The 18,087-nt window shown below is 39.8% G+C and overlaps 1 protein-coding gene across 1 annotated transcript in view; it reads right to left on the bottom strand.

Moving 5' to 3' along the window:
* GPR158 (G protein-coupled receptor 158) overlaps positions 1–18,087 on the bottom strand; it is a gene marked incomplete at its 5' end in the record, with an annotated part of 186,052 nt that overhangs the window by 46,206 nt on the left and 121,759 nt on the right. The window contains one exon of the mRNA XM_005423894.3: positions 6,735–6,844. Within this exon, the coding sequence (XP_005423951.2) occupies positions 6,735–6,844 (110 nt within the window). The remainder of the gene's footprint in view (positions 1–6,734; positions 6,845–18,087) is intronic.

Here is an 18,087-nt window from a genome sequence, read left to right as displayed (position 1 = left end):
TCACAGTAGCCCACCAGAAGCCTCCTCTCCAGTCATGGTTCTTCAGTGACAATCAGTGGATGTGATCTGCAAATCTCTGCTTCCACTGTGATCAGCCTGTCTGTGAGTCACATCCTTCACACTCTCATCCCACTCCTCCACAAATAGCTGTAACTCAAGTGTTGTAGTGTAATGCCTGGTTTTCCTTTTATGCAATAATCCCACCCAGCAGAGATACCTTGTTCCACTGACCAATTCTATCCTTCCCGTGTAATGAGAAAAACCAGTCTGTAGAGCTATTATTACTGGCATTGCAAATGCATGCACAAGTGCACATCTACCTGGAAGGTATTGCCTCACAGCACAAAGTTTTGCTACCCGTGGGAGGTCTTGGACTTGGATATCCTTAGAAAGGACAGATTCCAGTTCCAGCTCTGAAGCCCTTCTGCTATCATGTTAACCTGATGTGCAAAACCAGTTCTTTCTCATGATATCTGCCAGGGTGCTCTTGCATGCCATCAAAAGACATCTGAGAGGCCTTGTGATACCTGTGGATCATTACAAAGTGCCTTCCAACACACTGCTGGTTTTTTTCTAATCATGATAACAATGTAATTGAATATTAAAACACCTGATAATTTCTTTATCTTCTCTTTGAACTTTCCTAGCCAAACTCAGCCTACTATGATATAGCAGAATGTTTGCTACATTAAGGTGATCAAAACACCAGCCCATAGAACTGTACAGCTGTATCTACAACAATTTATACAAATTAAATATTAATAGGAATATGGATGAGAATATTTTCCAGGATCCCAGTGCCCTATTAATCTTAAAAACATTATATGCTGATGATTTTCTTGTTTTAAGATTATGTTTATTAGTCCCACTTATACATGGTGTTCCATCAATATTAATTCTGCACTGTTTTTTAACAGCTGTGCTACATTTTCCTAGTTTATACATAAGAAAGTAGATATTTTATTCATAAATATGAAACTGAACCATTATACTGTCTAGTTAAGGCTAGTTATTGCTTGAGAATGGCAGGGATAGAAAAGAGGGAAATAGGATTTTAATAATGTAGGTTTTATTGAGAAAAAAAACCCACAGCACAACAATATGACTCATTTAATCTAGAAGAACTTCAACAATAAGAATTTCATCTTGAATGTGCATCATGCAAGAATGCTATATGAAGTTTACTGTCTAAAGCCCTGTTTTGTGGTTTACCATAAAAACAAGTAAACAAAGTAGCAAAGGTTTGCAGCAGACATGAGGCATGAATTATACTCATGAAATTAATTAATTAGGTTAAGGCATGCTAACAAGAAAACAGATTTTTCCATGACTGGTCTAATTAGTGAAACTTCATTCCTTATGAACTCCTACTGTATGCGTAGACACTTTTTCAGCAAGCCCAGCTTCTTCCCTCCCTAACCTGTATCCCCCAGTTTTCACTCTGTACCCAGCCCCTAAAACCCTCGTTTCTCTGCTGTTTTCTCCAGCACCCAGGACCGAGGCACAGTGTGGGAGCCACCAGCACAGCGGGTCCACTGACCACCCAGGGCAGACCAGGCAAAGAGGGACCTGCTGGTGCTGTGGCTTTCAGCCTTTGCTCTCTGGGAGCATGCGTAAGGTCTGGTTTCTGCCCCAAAACTGTTTCTCACAAAGCTTTATAGGACTCATTTCATACAACATCAGGTGCCAAAATATGCCACTTCTAGGGAAGAGACAGACAAATGGTTGGGATAGTTATAGAAAGCTCCTACAGTGAAAAAACCTCTACAGCATGACCAAACCAATCCTTTTCCTGTATTGCAAACAGACTGAAATCCTGTGAGTCAAGTTAAAGCAGTAAAAACCCAAGCAATGGCAATTCAACAAGGCAGTATCAGACCAGCACTCCGTACACTCCATTTCTGCAACAGTAACATCTGCCTTGAAAACAATTTTTCCTCCTTTTGTTTCATGTGAGATAACAACAACTACAGAAATCACTATGGACCACATCCAGTGGCAAAATCCAACAGTGAATGCATCTGTCTAAGGGCATTTCACTCTCACCTTCCACAAGAAAAAAGGATAATTCAATAGGAAGTAAATCCTCCACTTTTTTTGAGTGCTTAACCAACCAAGCAACGAGGGCCTGACTCACTTCAAAAAATCAGTGTGGTTCCACACTGCAGACCATGCTCACCTCACTTTGCTTGACAATTGAAGCTGACTTATACAGTAATCAGTTCCCCCAGACAAACCTTCTCTCTGCAGTGCTTCATCCCTAGTGTCCCATTTCATGGAACCACTGGGTAGTGGCCTATTGGCACTATGGAAGTGTCACCTACTGGCCCTATGAGCTGTGAAATATTGGCCATGCAATAATCCAGCCATACAGGTTCCAACTGCCAAGGTCCCTTCTGCTCCTTTCTGTACCACATTCCCACCAGCTACTTTTAGACAAGGTCATCTGTATCCTCTTTCCCAGCCCTAGCTGACCTAGGGGAGGTCATATATGCCAAGTGTTGTGGTTAGGAATGGCATTCCCAAATTTAGTGTTCCCACTGTAAAACCCCAGACCACATGCTGCTTGCTCACTTCCCCCACCTCCCCCTGTGACAGGATGAAGAGAAGAAATGAAAGCACAAAAAGGTGAAGATCACAGGATAAGAACGATTTAGCAAAACAGCAATGAAATAAGAAAAGAAACAGTAACGACAAGCAATACTAACACCAGAGTGTACAAGTCAGGCAAACAATTCACAGGTGAGTGGTCCCCATGTGCCACCCACCCTCCACCCTCGGTTCCCCTGCACATGGTGTGAGGGGATATCCAATAACCCCGGGGTCCTGGCTGTGCCCCTCCTGGCTGGTGCTGACTTCAGCCGTGTCCTGGCTGGAACACGATGCCATGTCCTCACCACTGATGCTTCAAGAAGCAAACTGACATTTTCCTAGGGTTCTCTGCTGGCATGAGTCTCCTCTTCAGTAAGGTATTGAATCACAACCCAGAGAAACACAGAATCATTGAATTGTTTACACTGGAAAAGACCCTTAAGATGATCAAGTCCAACCATAAATCTAACACTGCCAATTGAGCCACAAATCCATGTCCCCCACTAAAACATGCCTCTAAACACCTGCACACTACCCACACTGCTTTTCTACTCCTTTCTTAACCACCTCCAAAACCTGTAGGAAGGTCCACTACTTGCTCCAACTGTACCAGATGGCAAAGCACAGCAATATGATCTTAGCACAGCATTTAGATGAAATGCAGAATTGCATCATAGTGTTAACATCTTGTTCTCCCACTAGCACACCCTCCCACCATCACTGCTACAAAAAAGTGGGGATTATGTCATTGTCATGTTTCTCATACCTGAAACATCACCTTCCCCATACCTTCTCATTCTCCTCACTTTCCCACTCTCCTTTGTTTCTCTTACTAATACCAGAAATGGAGATTCCCATAAACTAGAGACCCCATTCCTGACTTTCCTTTTCCTAAAATATCTGAAAGCTAACCTATGTATACCCACACAAGTGCATACATTTGTCTACATGTATGTTACTTTGTTTCATTCTTATGCTTTAGTCCAGAATTAAGGATTCTGTACTAATCCTGACACAAAGGTGACAGAAGTTCACAAAATAATAAAAATAATGAGATAACCTGTTCATAAAACACAGGGCTTGAAAGAGGACACAGAGAGTTTTCAGTTACAGAAATATACTGAAAGGTGCAACATCAGCTCCTTTAAACCCAAAAGGTTAAATTTGAAACATTTTTATTTCTTGAGAGAATTATTTTGAAAAATTCATTGTTAAGGAAAGTATTGCATTTTAAGTTCATAGCTCTTCAGCTAGATTTCTTAAATTAAGCTCATTTCCATGCCCCTATCCTTCCACCCCCACAAACATCAGCTCGTTATTTAAAAAATGCACAGTGAATAAGAAAGAGGCAATTAAGGATGAGGCACTGTAGAAACTGGCTGTGACAGGTGTTCAAAGAATGAATCAGTACATGACTTCTCTGTTCTTTTACTCTTCCTTAAGCATCTGCTTTTGACTACTTTCCTGATTTCCCCTTGATGCTTGACCCTAACAAAACCTCTGAGACCTCCTTAGGAAGTGAGGAGCTACAGGAAAATTTAAAAAGCTACAAAAACCCCAGGCGTGTCCAGTGACTCCTGCCTGGCTTTGGTTAACCTTCACACTCCAGTGCTTCTCAAAGCATCTCATTTGTTGAGAGCTACAGCATTAGACTTTCTCATTATCATTAACAGCTACCTTTACACAATATCGGTTTTCCCATTTAACTCAGAAAAATCACAAGTTCCTTTCTGGCAATTGGTTCTTCCCCCAGGCAGGACACAGCCTAGCTGCAGGAGGGAACCAGTGCTTGTCAGGAGTATCTGTGCTCTCTGCAATAAGCCACCCCTCAGCCTTGTAAGAACTGTGGATTGAATTAGATCTGCCAAAATTTTCTACCAAATTTCTATCAACATCACATTGTTCCTAACAGCTTAACTGCTGTGAATGTGTGTAATAAAATATATATCTAACTTGATTCAGTCTTTTGCAAGGCGCACACTGGGACTGAGATACTCAAAACCAAAAAAGACCACAAGAACACTAATGTAGGAAAGGAATGGTCAGGATATCTGGGTGGAAAACAAAAGATAGACTCTTAGACAAAGTAATTGTAGATTAACATACTGAATAGGTTTTTTCCCTTCTTTGTGTTACACAAAGAAATACAGAATTATTCAGAAGGGCAGCCAATGCTCACAGCAGCATTAACAGTGAATCCACACCAGGTTGCTCAGGGCTTTATCCAGTTGGGTGTTGAAAACCTCCAAGTATGGAAATTCATAACCCCATGAGCAGCCAGCTGCACTGCTTAATCAACCATATAACTTCCCTCATATAACATTGGCCCCGATATTCACTCATATTGTATAAAGTTGAAATCTCCTATTTCAATTTGTCAGTGCCTTTTGTTCTCCCTCTATACAGTGCTGTAAAGAACCCGGCTTCACCTCCCTGTGGGTGTTGGATAGCTCACGTTAGGTCCCTCCAATGCTACATTTTCTTCATGCTGAACAAACCCTGCTATCTCAATCTCTCTTTGTAGGACCAGTGCTCCAAGCCCTGACCATTTTGATGGCCTTTCACTGAACTCATCTAAGTTTGCTGACATCTGGACACATCACTGCAGATATTATGTGAGTAAAGGAGAATCATCACTTCCCTCAGCCTTCAGGCTACTGTCCCATTGATAAAGTCCAGTCTGCTGCTATCCTTCCTTGCTTTGTGATGATCAGGGATGAGGATGTGGTGCATTCTTGGCTTCTTACTCAATTTTTTGCTGACCCTGTCAGCACAGGTGCCAAGTAACACCAAACAGCTGAATGGGCAAAGCAGAATAATTTCTGCCCAGTTTTGCAGCCTATCCTCACTTAATATGAATGGAAGATAACTGTCCTGTCAGGATAGCTGCTTCCTCACATCATATAAAGAACCTGTTAGGATAGCAAAACTGCAATGACAACATGAGCCACCCACAGTCTCAGGCTTTTTATCTGTCTGAGCTATAGATAACAAAACATCCAAGCAAAGTCACCAGCTCCCTCTCTTCTCTACTGCTCTGCTTGTTTTTCTTTTTGCATCAGAAATTGTTCATCCAGAAAATACTATGGGGGTGTGGGATTTTCTTCGTCATTTTCAATGCAAAGATGTGGCCAGACACAGCATTTTCCAATTACAGTTTACTAGCCTAAGTGTACACTTGTAACCAGGGACACAAATTAAAGGGAGCTGCAAGAAGGAGCTCTGTTTTAATGGGAAAACAGGGGTTTCCATATAATATGTGACAAGTCAATAATGCATCAAGAAACACAAGATATTTTCAGTTCTCATTCAGTTTACGACCATAATATCAAACCTCCTCCATCTAACATGCCAACACAGTAATGAAATGAAGATAAAAAGATAAGTGACTGTACTTCATCCAATATGCTCAAGTATCAATACACTGCTTATCTCTTTGCTTGAATAAAGATACTTACAGAATGTATCAGTAATTTTTTTCATTAAAGTTTAAAGAGGATTTTATCCAGCATACACAGAAAAGGCTTCAATTTTTAAGGGGACTGTAGAAGTGGGAATTTAAGTTGGGCCTCTAAATCTTAAATCTCTGAGTCACATGTGAATGCACTGCCAACCCCACGAAACCCAGAATCTGCCTCATCTTTTTGCTGACAGGTACAGATGTTTGTGAGTGTGTAGCTTGTCTGCTATGATTGCCTGAAGAAAACAGTCCTTGACATAAGAGCCATAAGAAAACACAGTAAGTACACACACCATAGTCTATTGCTTTACCCACCACTGCTGTGCCTGAACACTCCAAAAGCATCTCTCTATGAACACTTCACAGGGAAACTTTTGAACACTCTATGAATACTTCTGTATTTTTTATATTCAAGGAAAACACATTCACCTCCTGTCAAAAGGGGTTCTTGTACAATTTAACAGTTAATGTATATATATTTTTCATCAAATCCTGTCAGCATTCATAGCTCTCAATTCAGATTAGTAGCATATAATTTGAGCAGGAAAATTGAGGAGAAATACACGGTGGGTTTAAAATCAGAAATGGCACTTGTTTATGATAATATTTGCAGCTCTTCCATCTAAGTACCCACACAGATTGCACATACTCCCACAGAGATGGAAATGAATATGTGAAATACCTGTGCAGCTTGAGTGTCACAGTTCCATAAACAGTAGCAAAGCCCAGAAGACGAACCCATCTTAGGAGAACACAGCGAAATATACTTGGCTCAAAATACAAAATGACAACCTATAGAACAGAAAGACAGAGAGAGCTTCAGTACTGCTTTCATGAGAAAGTAGTTCTTCATTCAAATGCAGAATAGTTGCAAAACAGGACAGCAGACACATTTCAGCTTGTACTGCTGTATATTTAGATTTTCTAGTAAAGCGTCGGGATGATCAGATCAACCAGCTGGCACAGTTCTGGGCACCAACTCCTTTTTGAAGGGAGCTGGCAAAAGCCCTGTGACAGACTGTGAAGTGACAACACTTTTAAATGCAATTCCACTGACTTTTCTTAACTGAGTGAAAACATGTACCCAGAGTGGAGGATAGAACAGAAAAGGACTTCTTCCTTGAGCAATTCAAGTAATATGCAGCTGGTTTAATTCTGGTTTGGTAGGCTGTATTTACTAGGTTACACTTCAAAGTCACTCCTAATAAACCTAGCAAAATGATAGCTGCTCATTTATCCCTGCCAAACTAAAAATGATTGCACTGACCTCTTTCTAGCAAAAATATGAAATATGTAATGACACATTTAACTCTTCCTTCCCCATATATTTCACCTAAGCTATATCAAATCCCCCTATGCATCCCCACTTTCTTAAGGAAAATTACCCTTTTGTTCAGCTATGCATTTCTCTAACCACAATAAAAAAATGTCCTACCAGCCTTTTGCCCTGTCTAGCAAGGACCATGCACAAGAACAACACTCCATAAGCAGTAAAAGAAAGCTACTTCTGTGGGTATAGTGCAGATAGAAGCTTCACTATCAAGTAAAACACTACTCTTCTCTAAAACAGGGTTGCTCAGTAAACTCAGTCACAATTTGAATCAGGAGTCCATTTCTTCTCATTCCAGCAGACATTGTCCCTGGTGTCCTGAGGGTTGACCCCATATTTCTTCTCACCCATCTGGTCCCACCAGGAGCCTGCTGTCCCAGAGATTTGTTGGAAAACTGCCCCTACCCCACACGTAGACCCTGCTTAGTCCAGCAAACTTAGATCCCATGCATTCAGTGTGTCAGAACTGAACCTGGTAAAACAACCCAATGCACCATAGTAAAAATTAATTAGGTAATCCTGGTCTAGAGAAAGCAAGCACTGAAACATTTCAGGCCATCTGTCACAGCTTCATTTACAGTCAGTACATTCTGGCAGCAGAGATAGTATTGTGCCTACTGGCTGCCACATATTATTTTCCTAAGTAAATGCTCTTCTGCGTGGGAATTCAAGTTCAGGATATTGGCCAAAAGCCCAGGACTACATCCTTTGGGTGACATAGACTTCTTTAGAAGAGTGGGGGCAAAAATGGCAGATGTGGGCTGAGAGATGGAAGCTGCTGTGCTTCACTGGAATGCTTTTATATACAGCAGAATCAAACTATTCCTTTTAAAAATATGATTTGCTGAATCAAACTGTGCTGCAAAATTTAATCTTCTTTTTTCACTGTTATTGGACTGACAGAGAATCACAGAATGTACTGAGTTATAAGGGACCCACAAAGATCATCAAGTCCAACTACTTTGATGCACAGGCCCCCCCAAGAAACACATTGTGTGCCTGAAATATTGTCCAAATGCTTCTTGAACTCAGTCAGGCTAGTGCTGTGACCATTGCCCTGGGGGGCCTGTTCCACTGCCCAACCATCCCTTGGGTGAAAAAAATTCCCCTGATTTGATATGCTTCAATGTAGACATTTTCTGGGATTCTGAAAAACCGTCCATGGAGGAAAGGCAGCAGCTTTTCTCCTTGGAATATCAGCTGGAAAACCAAAATGCATTCACATATGCATGAACATGCTTGGGCAAACAGAGCATCCAGCAAAAAGTTTCTCAGAAAGACCTGAAGGGCAGCAATGACCTCTTATCCTAATATACAGTTTTATAGATTAGAACAGTTGCAGAACCTGAGCAAAGTCTATAGCAGTAACTTGTCTCCTGAGGTTTGCTGGGGGGTAGACAACACCATGTTTCATCTTTGATTCTTCCAAACAAGAAAATCAATGTCAAAAAAAGACTGGCATATAGAGACTCTGAACATTTCAAAGTTGATTTGAAAGCAGAATTTTTCAGATAATTGAAATGGGAAGGTCTGAAAACTCTCCAGGCATAGAATTTTCTGAACAAGGGCAACAGCTCTCTTTGCCATGCAATCTGACACAGCAATTTCATCTGCTGCTGCTTGTTGAAACATTAACTGCATGTGTCTAGAAAATCTCATTGATTTGCATTGAATCATTTGTATGAGCAGCTGAGGCATTTGGCTGGATATCAACCAAGAAACCACCACTTCAAATGCAGCCTGGTGTGAGCTGGCGTCACAGCTCACCGTGAAGGCTGCAGAGGCAAGGCTCTGTTGGAGAAAACTGTTCTCATTTTCCCATTTGAAATAGACACATTTTAACTGCTCCTTCACCCCGTGGTGAAGGATACCGAAGGTCTGACTTGATCCAAGCTTGAGTCTCTTTTGGATCTTCCTGTGTTTATATGATGGAGCATTGTAACAGTGCCTTCACAAGGGCCAGTGTCCCTTTCTACCTATTCCTGCACATGGTCTGTCATGGACCCAGACTTTGAAGAGCCAGAATTGCTATATTTACATTTAGCTTTCTTCTTAGGCATTGCAGAAGGTATTCTAAGCACATGTCATTCCTATTCCCATCAGGGCTCACCAGGATGTTCAGGTGACTTCCCTCTCCAAGCTCTTGTCAGAATTACATCTCTTATAAGCACCATGAATTTTAGAGGCACAATTTTTAAAAGAAAAAATCTTTAATGGATTCGAGCCAATGGGCTACAGAAACAGTGCCTTGGAAGCCTTGTTCAGTTTTTCAATGCAAGTGGAATACAATTCTTGCAAAGAACCTGGTCCAGAGTATGACTGCTGCACTCCATCCCTCACTCTCCCTAGCAAACAAAAAAAAAAATTCCAGCAAACCTCCCCCCAACAAAATAAACAAAAACCAAAATAAAACAAAAAACCCATGAACCAACCAACCAAAAAACCCAAAACCCAAAAAACCCAACAACAAAACCAAACAAAACAAAAAAAAAAAAAAAGGAGGAACATAACACATAGAAGCCTTGGGTTTGCTTCATATCAGCCTATTCTACCTTATCAAAACCCCCATTCCCTACTGTTATCCCCAGGGTTGTCGTCTTCAAATGACAAATGTGCAGCAAAAGGTTGCTGAGCTGCAAGTGAGGAGCTTAGGATGAGCACCAGATTCACCCACACATCCAGGCTGCTCTCAGCAGAACAAGGGAATCCCTCAGTTCTAAAAGACTATCCTGCCCACCAAAAATCTGACAATATTTCATTTTCTCTTTTTGCATTTACAATGCAATAGACCATGATCTTAGAAATGCTGGGAGGTTTTGCTGATGGATGGAATAAAACATCTTTACTGTACATAAAGAAATGTGTTATCCACAGTTTTGCCAGCTCCTGGCATCCACTTAAATACTAGACACCAGTTTCTGCTACTTAAACAAAGAGATCTGGGGAAAATTATTTGGAAGCCAGAAGAAGGCAAGCCAAACAGTGGCTGCTCATGTCCCAGTTACTGCAGCTGTGCGTGAGACTCCCTGAACTGTGACTCGTCTCTGTCATTTGGACAAATGCGTTTAGATGTTTGCTTTTAAACTCAGTGTGGTTTAAGCTATTACTATCCTTGCCAAAACATTGTTCCAGTAGTCACGCTACCACTTGTGGAGTCAGAGATGAAAAGATTTCCTAAGGTCACCAGCTAACTGTCAAGTGTGTTTAGAGCTGGGGAATTACGGACACGGAAGAGGGGCTTAGCCTGCTGACACAGCGATCAGCCAGCTCAGTTATTCATCTGACAACATGAACAGACACACACACACACACACACTCCAAAGACAACAGCTGAAGTCAATAAAAGCACCTCACACATTACAGCAAATTCTCCTTATTGGAACAGGTAGGAAAGTAAAAGTGCAAAGAGAACTAACACAGAACAATTGAACGTTCAAAAACATAACAGAGTTCGTCCATACAAAAATGAAAAATGGAATTAATGAGTTTTATAGGCTCAGTGCCATTGCTTCTTAAAAGATAAACAGCATTTAGAAAGATTCTTAAAAAAAACCCCACCAAACCTTTATTACAACCCTATAATATTAATAGTGAGCAAAACTGTGCATTGTGAAATGCTCTTTTGTCTTTCAGGTTAACTTCACTGTGCACATTAAAAGATGGTTAATTCTGCCCTTCACCTTGGCACCAGATCCAGGCAAAAACACTTTAATACTGTGTACTTCCCCAAGGTGCAGTGACTGGGATTCAGTCTGCCTAAATCAAACATATAATTTCTTCCTACACTGTTTTAGGGGGTCTAGTAAATCAGGCCTACTCGTGCAAGTCCCACAGATAACCCAGGGATAAAAACAGGTACCTTGAGAAAGTTCAGCTTCAGCTACTTGGACAGGAGCTTGGCCTAAAGGCTTCAAGTACACATCTCCATTGACTAGAAGGGCACTACAGCGTTTATTTTAGGGAATTTGCTTCACTATATGTCAATTAATAATCTGTATTAGGAGGACTAAGCCAAGCACTTTATAGCCAGCTGTAACAATTTTGTAATGTATTTAAGACAAGTACTTTTTACTTCAATTCTTAAACCATAGAAGTCATACAAATAGATCAAAAACTCATCTTCTTCTACAATCATCAGATTGCTATACTTCATGTTGAGAGGAAATGGGCAACACCATAATGTCTCAACAGACCAGAAGCCAAAGAGATAAAAAAATACATGTACTGCCAGTGCTAAAAATCCTAAAACTAAACAGGAAAAAAATTGAGCAGGACCTTAACTCCAAAAACCTCTAAGTGTTCAAAATTTTTAAATTCTTCATTTTTTTGCCCTTGGTTGTAGAATCATATTAAGGTTTAGGTTGGACCTTTAAAGGAATGGACCTTTAAAGATAATCTAGTTCCTAGTGCTGAGGACAGAGATGTTATCCACGTTATATGGATGGAAATGAAATTCAGAGCTTAGAATTTGAGTACCAGCATCATCTGCTGATGGATTTGAGGTGCAAGTCACTCACTTTAGACAAAAGTGATGCAAAAGTAATATTATTTTCTCATTTGCAAATAACCAAATTCATCTTAAAATTGTGCTCACTTAAACCAAAGAAATTTACAGGAAAAATATCTACTTTTTTAAATTGAACTTCAGCATTTTCTGCAAGTACTCTGCACAGTTCAATGCAGGACAAGACACAGCCATTCCAGATAATGCCTTTTGGGCTAATTCCATTAACAAGCATCTAGGAGATACTGTGAAGAGATCCATATGATCTGTTCCACTGCCCAACACCATCTGTCCTTGCCTGACTGCAACAGCTGTCTAGGGCTGTCTCTAGGCAATTCTGCAACGCAACAAGCCATCAGACACTTCCTCTCAGTGTCCTGCCGTGCTCAGGGATGGGCAGCCTTCCTCCTTCTGCCATCTTTCAGCAGTTTCTTCCAACACGTCAAATATCCTCCAGGGTACATCAAGTCACCTATTAATGTCTCAGTCCTAACACTGAGAAGGGCTTTCCTGCAGCAGAGATGCTGTTTGCAATGTTAGATAAGCTTGCCATCCAAATTCATAACAGTCTGGCACTACACTTCCTAGGAAAGGGCCCAATCCCCTCTCTGTGGGCACAGTGCCATCTCAACAGATGGGATGAGTGAAGGCATTCATGAGCCTGTGCACACTCTGGGCACCACTGCTGGAAACATGAGTCACAGCTCAGATCATCTGCTTCATTAGCGACGGCACAGCTCCTTACCCGGCCCTGGGCTAGCCACAAACATTTCCAGTGCAGTTGCACACAACATCTTAGAGGTATGATAACAGTGAATATATACTTAGCCTAATCATGTAAGAGCATTTCCTTCCATTTCCATCTCAGTTTTTAAACCACGTGTGCTTTTTAAGACATTACATCTTACTATCATAGGCCTGTGAGCCCACAGTACCACCAAACTCTGCTATCCTTGCAAATCTCACCATTTTAAAGCAGAGCTGCATGGATCATTAGCTCAAATGCCTCTGTAAAGCACACATTTGCTGCACAAACCACAGTAACTACTCAGTAGGTTTTATTCTTGCCTCTGTATTGGAATTGAATCAACCTCCCAGTACACAGCACTGGAAGCACTTTGTTTCTGGGGGCAATGCATTTCAGATAAGATGTATTTCACAAGGAAAATCCTTGCAGCCATTTAAATAAGATCTTCTGGGTTTCTTCATAAAAGATGACAAATTTTTCCTCATCACCTACACGAAGTCCAGCTTGAAATTCTGCCTATTGAAATCCTCTTTTCCCTCCCACTATATTTTCAACTGTAGATATTGGTGTTTTTTTCATTGCCTATTGTATAATATCTATTAATACACATTAAACCCCTGTCTGTGTTTCAGCAACGACATGTCTTGCCTGTAAAGTCTTTTGGAAGACCATGAGCACATAACCACCAGCACCAGTGTAAAAAAAAAGGGCAGACTCTAGAACTTCATTCATCAGAATGCTCTGCTATTACTAGGTTTTATTACACTTTGGATTCATCTTCATCAGGCAGTAACAACTGATTTGTAAAGTTCTTTATGTAATACATATTTTACAGTGGAGCTCATTTAGCCCCCTGAGAGATTTAACAGGAGATTAAGCAAAGAGAACCTTCAAGATCATTCTGGTTTGACAAAAGACTTACAATGTCTTTTTACAGATATATCTTCAATTATTTTCCCTCTTTTTTTTTCCTTCCTGTGTTCATAAGGGAGATCTCAATTAATTATTGACAAGACACCCTGAATAGGTTATTTTGAGGAATATAAACATCCATGTGATTTCCAAGATGTTGTCATGTACTTCCTCCAATTTAAAGAGAAAAAGTGATATGCCACAGATCCTACCAGCTCTGGAAATATTTATTTATAAGTAGCTTGAACACATGGCCTGAAAATGCACTTATTCATCATAAATTCTAGCCTTTGCTTAAGCCTTACTAATGATTCAGCTTCACTGTTCCTATTTCCTTTGGCCTAATGAGTACTATTCTAAAATCAAATAATAAAAAATTAACATGTAATCCACAAAGGCTTTAAAAGAGACATGCTTGCAGTCTGTAGACAGATCTGATCACAACAAATAAATGTTTATGCCCAACAAGGCCCACACAGTAGAGAAGAGCAATCCAAGACTTTTTCCTAATAAAGGATAAAACTTTGTCACAAAACAATTCATTAGCTTATGAAAGACATCAAATAATGCCCTGGCTGAACTGGTTATAAATGCTAAGGGCTGAAGGGTACTCCAAGTGTCAATTCACAACCAACAGGACAAAACAGATACAAAGAAAGACAGCACACCAGGTCTACATCTTCTTTGGGGAAAAACAAAGCATAAAGACAAGTATTACCAAGGGGACTAGACCTCTACCCCAGGCTGCTGCAGAAGCCTTCTGAGGAACTGAGGAGAAACAGAAATCACCTTGAAACATTGGATTATCATGTATGTTCTCTGCACCTATTTCCAAACACAGAGATCATGCTTAGCTTTTTAGTGTAATAGAAGAAAGTATTTAACTTCAGCTGCAAACTTCTCAAAAACAAGGAGAGATTTCAATGGTCCTGGCCCAGGGAGTGGTGATGAACAGGTAAAACATGATCATTTGGGAAGTATGAGGTCTCCCAGTCTAAGGGGCTATAGGCACTGAGGTGCTGGAGGTGGAAAGTCCAGTAGCTTAGGGGCAAATGTTTGTCCAGGAAAGGTGTCTTCTTGACCACTGCTGGTTATTGGATGCTTCTGTAGAAGCAGTACAAGCCAGGGATAAGGTCTGAGGCTCAGAAGTTCCACTGAAACCATGCCTAAGTGTAGCACAATGAACAAATTACCTAACACTGAAAAATCCAGGCTGAAAAAAAACCTATTCGTTTTAATCATGTCCCATGTAAGGCAGAAGAGAAAATAAAGCCTTATTTTCTTATTTTAAACATGCTTTCCCTGTTCTCACTCAAACGTACTTCTACCTCATCAGCAAAGCAAAAGAAGCTAATAAATACTTTTCAGGGAGTCCAAAAAGTAATGAGCTTGGTTGGCCCAAGTGACCTTCTTACCCAGCTGCTTTGATGTGCCAGCTATTTCTCTGTCTTTGGTAGATGTCTACCCCTCACACATATATTTGCTGACAACCTCACAGTCTTTAATACAGTTACCCTAAAAGCAGCCTGAATAGCCTCAGAATTCAGGACTGAGGACTTGAGAGTTGGCTCATCTCAGCAATTCAGACACTTGAACTGGCCAGATGTGGACTTGGCTGGATGTCTGAAGTTTCCACTGAAATCAAGAAACTGCCTCAGAAAGTTTAAAATGTGTTTAAAGAAGATTAAACAAGATTCTTCAAAAACAACAATAACTGTTGGGTTTGAAAATTTAAAGCCTACCAGAATCTACCTAGCTAATTGTGTACAGAGCAAAATGCTTTTCCTGACCCATGTAGGTCACCAACCACAGCCTGAAATTAATTAATGCAGAGTAATTGATCTGACTTTAAAGATGCTTAGGGGCCAATAAGAGAGTCGGAGCTGTTGACTTCACTGAAAGGCAACTACCCAAATATTTTAAAAATATCTGTCTTCAGAAAGAGTGCTAAGAGCAGTGTGTATGCTAAGAGCACTGATGCTCTGCACTCTTTCATTTGATGTTTTTAAACTTATATGAAAAGGTCTTCAATTACTTTCCAGTTAAATACTGAAAGATACATGAAAATGTGGGTTTCCTGATCAAGCAAATGTCCAGGTTTTAAGTGAAGATTATTAAATGTGATCTGCCAGCAGCAACTAAAAGCAGAGATGAGCAGATGGGGCATTCAGGGTTCCAGGCTCATGCACACTAAGGCTGAGAAGAGAAGCACAAGTGAAATACAGAGGAGAAATACAGAGCTCCTTAATCATTCAAAGCTTCTATTTTCATAGTTTGCATTACATTCAAAAAACATAATTCAAAATTAATAGAAATAATTTCATCAGGATGTTTTATCTCAGCAATGTATAGGCACACCAAAAATTGTTCATGCTGATGCAAAATTTAAAAGTGGAAATTCAAAGGAAGCTGCAAAGTGAAAGTATCTTCTAAAATATTTGCTTCTTCTGCCAGTTAACTTTTATAATCCAATTGCTTCTTTCATTTGTTGAGATACATTTTCTTCCATGTGACATGCCACTTGGGTAAATCACAACAGTCAACTGAATGTCCTAGGTTACCTACTTCATATGTGAAAAAATCCCCTAAACTTACGTACTGGGTGCATTATGGTCCTCTTTTCTTAAAAGAAATGTGGCAACCAAAGAAGCAGAAAGAGAAACATTTTACCAAACTGAACCATGTCTAATGAAAAAACCCTGACATCTCTTCAGCCCATTCATTTGCCAAACCACTGACACATTTAAAAAATAGTTTTAAGGACATGTATTTTCATTATTTTATTAAAACCAAGGAAAATCTAACAATGAATTTTAAGACCACATCTGTGATTTTAGGAAAAAGGAATCTTTTAAAAACATAATGGTAGTCTATATTAAAATAAATCTTGCAAGAGCTGCAGCTAAATCAAGACATAATAGATTAAATTATTCAGAGCAATTTGTCTAGTATACTTAATGCAAGACACAGGTCATAAAAGAGACTCACAAAGACTTTTATACCTTGTTACACTATAGCTGAAATCCCTACAAATACATAGTGTAAGGTGTGTGTGGGGGGTGTTATTTGAGTGTTTCCAAATAGTGACTCCAACCTGGGGAAAAGAAAACATGCAGTATTTAGAGTTCCAAAAATAATTATCTCCTTGTCTTAATCTAACAAAGCCAGAAAAGTATTTAACACAAACTTTGGGGAAAAAAGCTATCTGATGGCTTAGGTTCTTCAGAAATACCTCCTTCCTTGCTGCACATGCTCTCTCTGAGCAAATTGTTGGCAGGTTCATGAGTCAAGGCAGGAATTTTATTGACATCAACTATTAAGATGGTTATTTGGAAAAGGTAATGGGGACAGACCAGGACTTTGAAATACCCTGCGGAACCACAGCAAAAAGCAGGACAGAACTATCTGCTATCCTCCTCAGGATAATTTTTGTTGGTATTTATTTTGACAACAAGCAATTTAGAAAAACTCTCTCCACTAAAATACCAGCCGGACGTCTCAATCCAGTCGGCGCTGATTAGTTTACTGCAGACATCTCTGCTGGAACTATTGACTTTTCATTTTCAGCTTATGCACCTGAAGCAACAACAGCAGTGGGCACAAGCCAGAGACCACAGCGTGACCAGCCTCCAGAAGAAGTGCTGGGAACACTCCAGCTCCTAATGTTCCCTAACGAAGGCTGGATGTCTGTCTGATAAATCTGCTTAGGTAAACTGAAGCTACTGGTAATTGGATGAATTGCAAAAATGAGTGACATACTCTGCTGGCATGATCTACATTCATCTTCAATCTACACTAATCATATCAAGCAAATTATGTTATTAACATAATTAATTCATTATGGGTAATTAATGAAGTCCAGAAGAAGCCAGCCACATCTGCAAACTCAAAATTCACTCCACAGTAGAAACTATGGAAATAGGAATGAAACTCTATTTTTCTTCCCAGAAGGAAAACATTCTCATAGTTCTTAAATCACATGGATATGAACATTTTTACCTTCCAAAAGAATTGTTTGGACAGTTTGCTTGGCTAGGAGGGCCAGAGTGCTCATACTTTTTTGGTCTAGTCAAAAGAGAAAAAATGCTTAATAGAAATCTGTGCATGAAAAGTATTTATACAATGTTGAGAAGATATTGAAAAATTATTATAACTGAGAAATTAAAACAAATTTAGCAAAATAATTTTCTATATTCAAGATTATCAGGTTCTTCTGTCATTTTTTTCAGTCACATATGCCACCCAGGTGATTTTTAAAAAACATCATAAATTAATCACATGCTTGTACAAATATTTGAATACATATACACTTAAATACAGAAATAGATTTGGTGCATTTGTTGTGATCTCTTTTTTGCCTGTAAAATCATTATTCCCTTTCCAAAGTTAGTTACTTTTCATGCACACTGATTTTAAAGTGCATGGATTCCAAAGTAGCATAATTTGAGTGCATCTGTGCCAATGTTTTCTGCTTTATGAAAAGCAACACAGATCAGTACCAGTCTCCTGCAATCCTAAGCAGCCCTGAAATAGGCTTCATT

Source organism: Geospiza fortis, unplaced genomic scaffold, assembly GCF_000277835.1.
Source record: "Geospiza fortis unplaced genomic scaffold, GeoFor_1.0 scaffold75, whole genome shotgun sequence".
NCBI classification, from domain to species: Eukaryota; Metazoa; Chordata; class Aves; order Passeriformes; family Thraupidae; genus Geospiza; species Geospiza fortis.
This window is presented reverse-complemented; position numbering and strand designations above follow the sequence as displayed.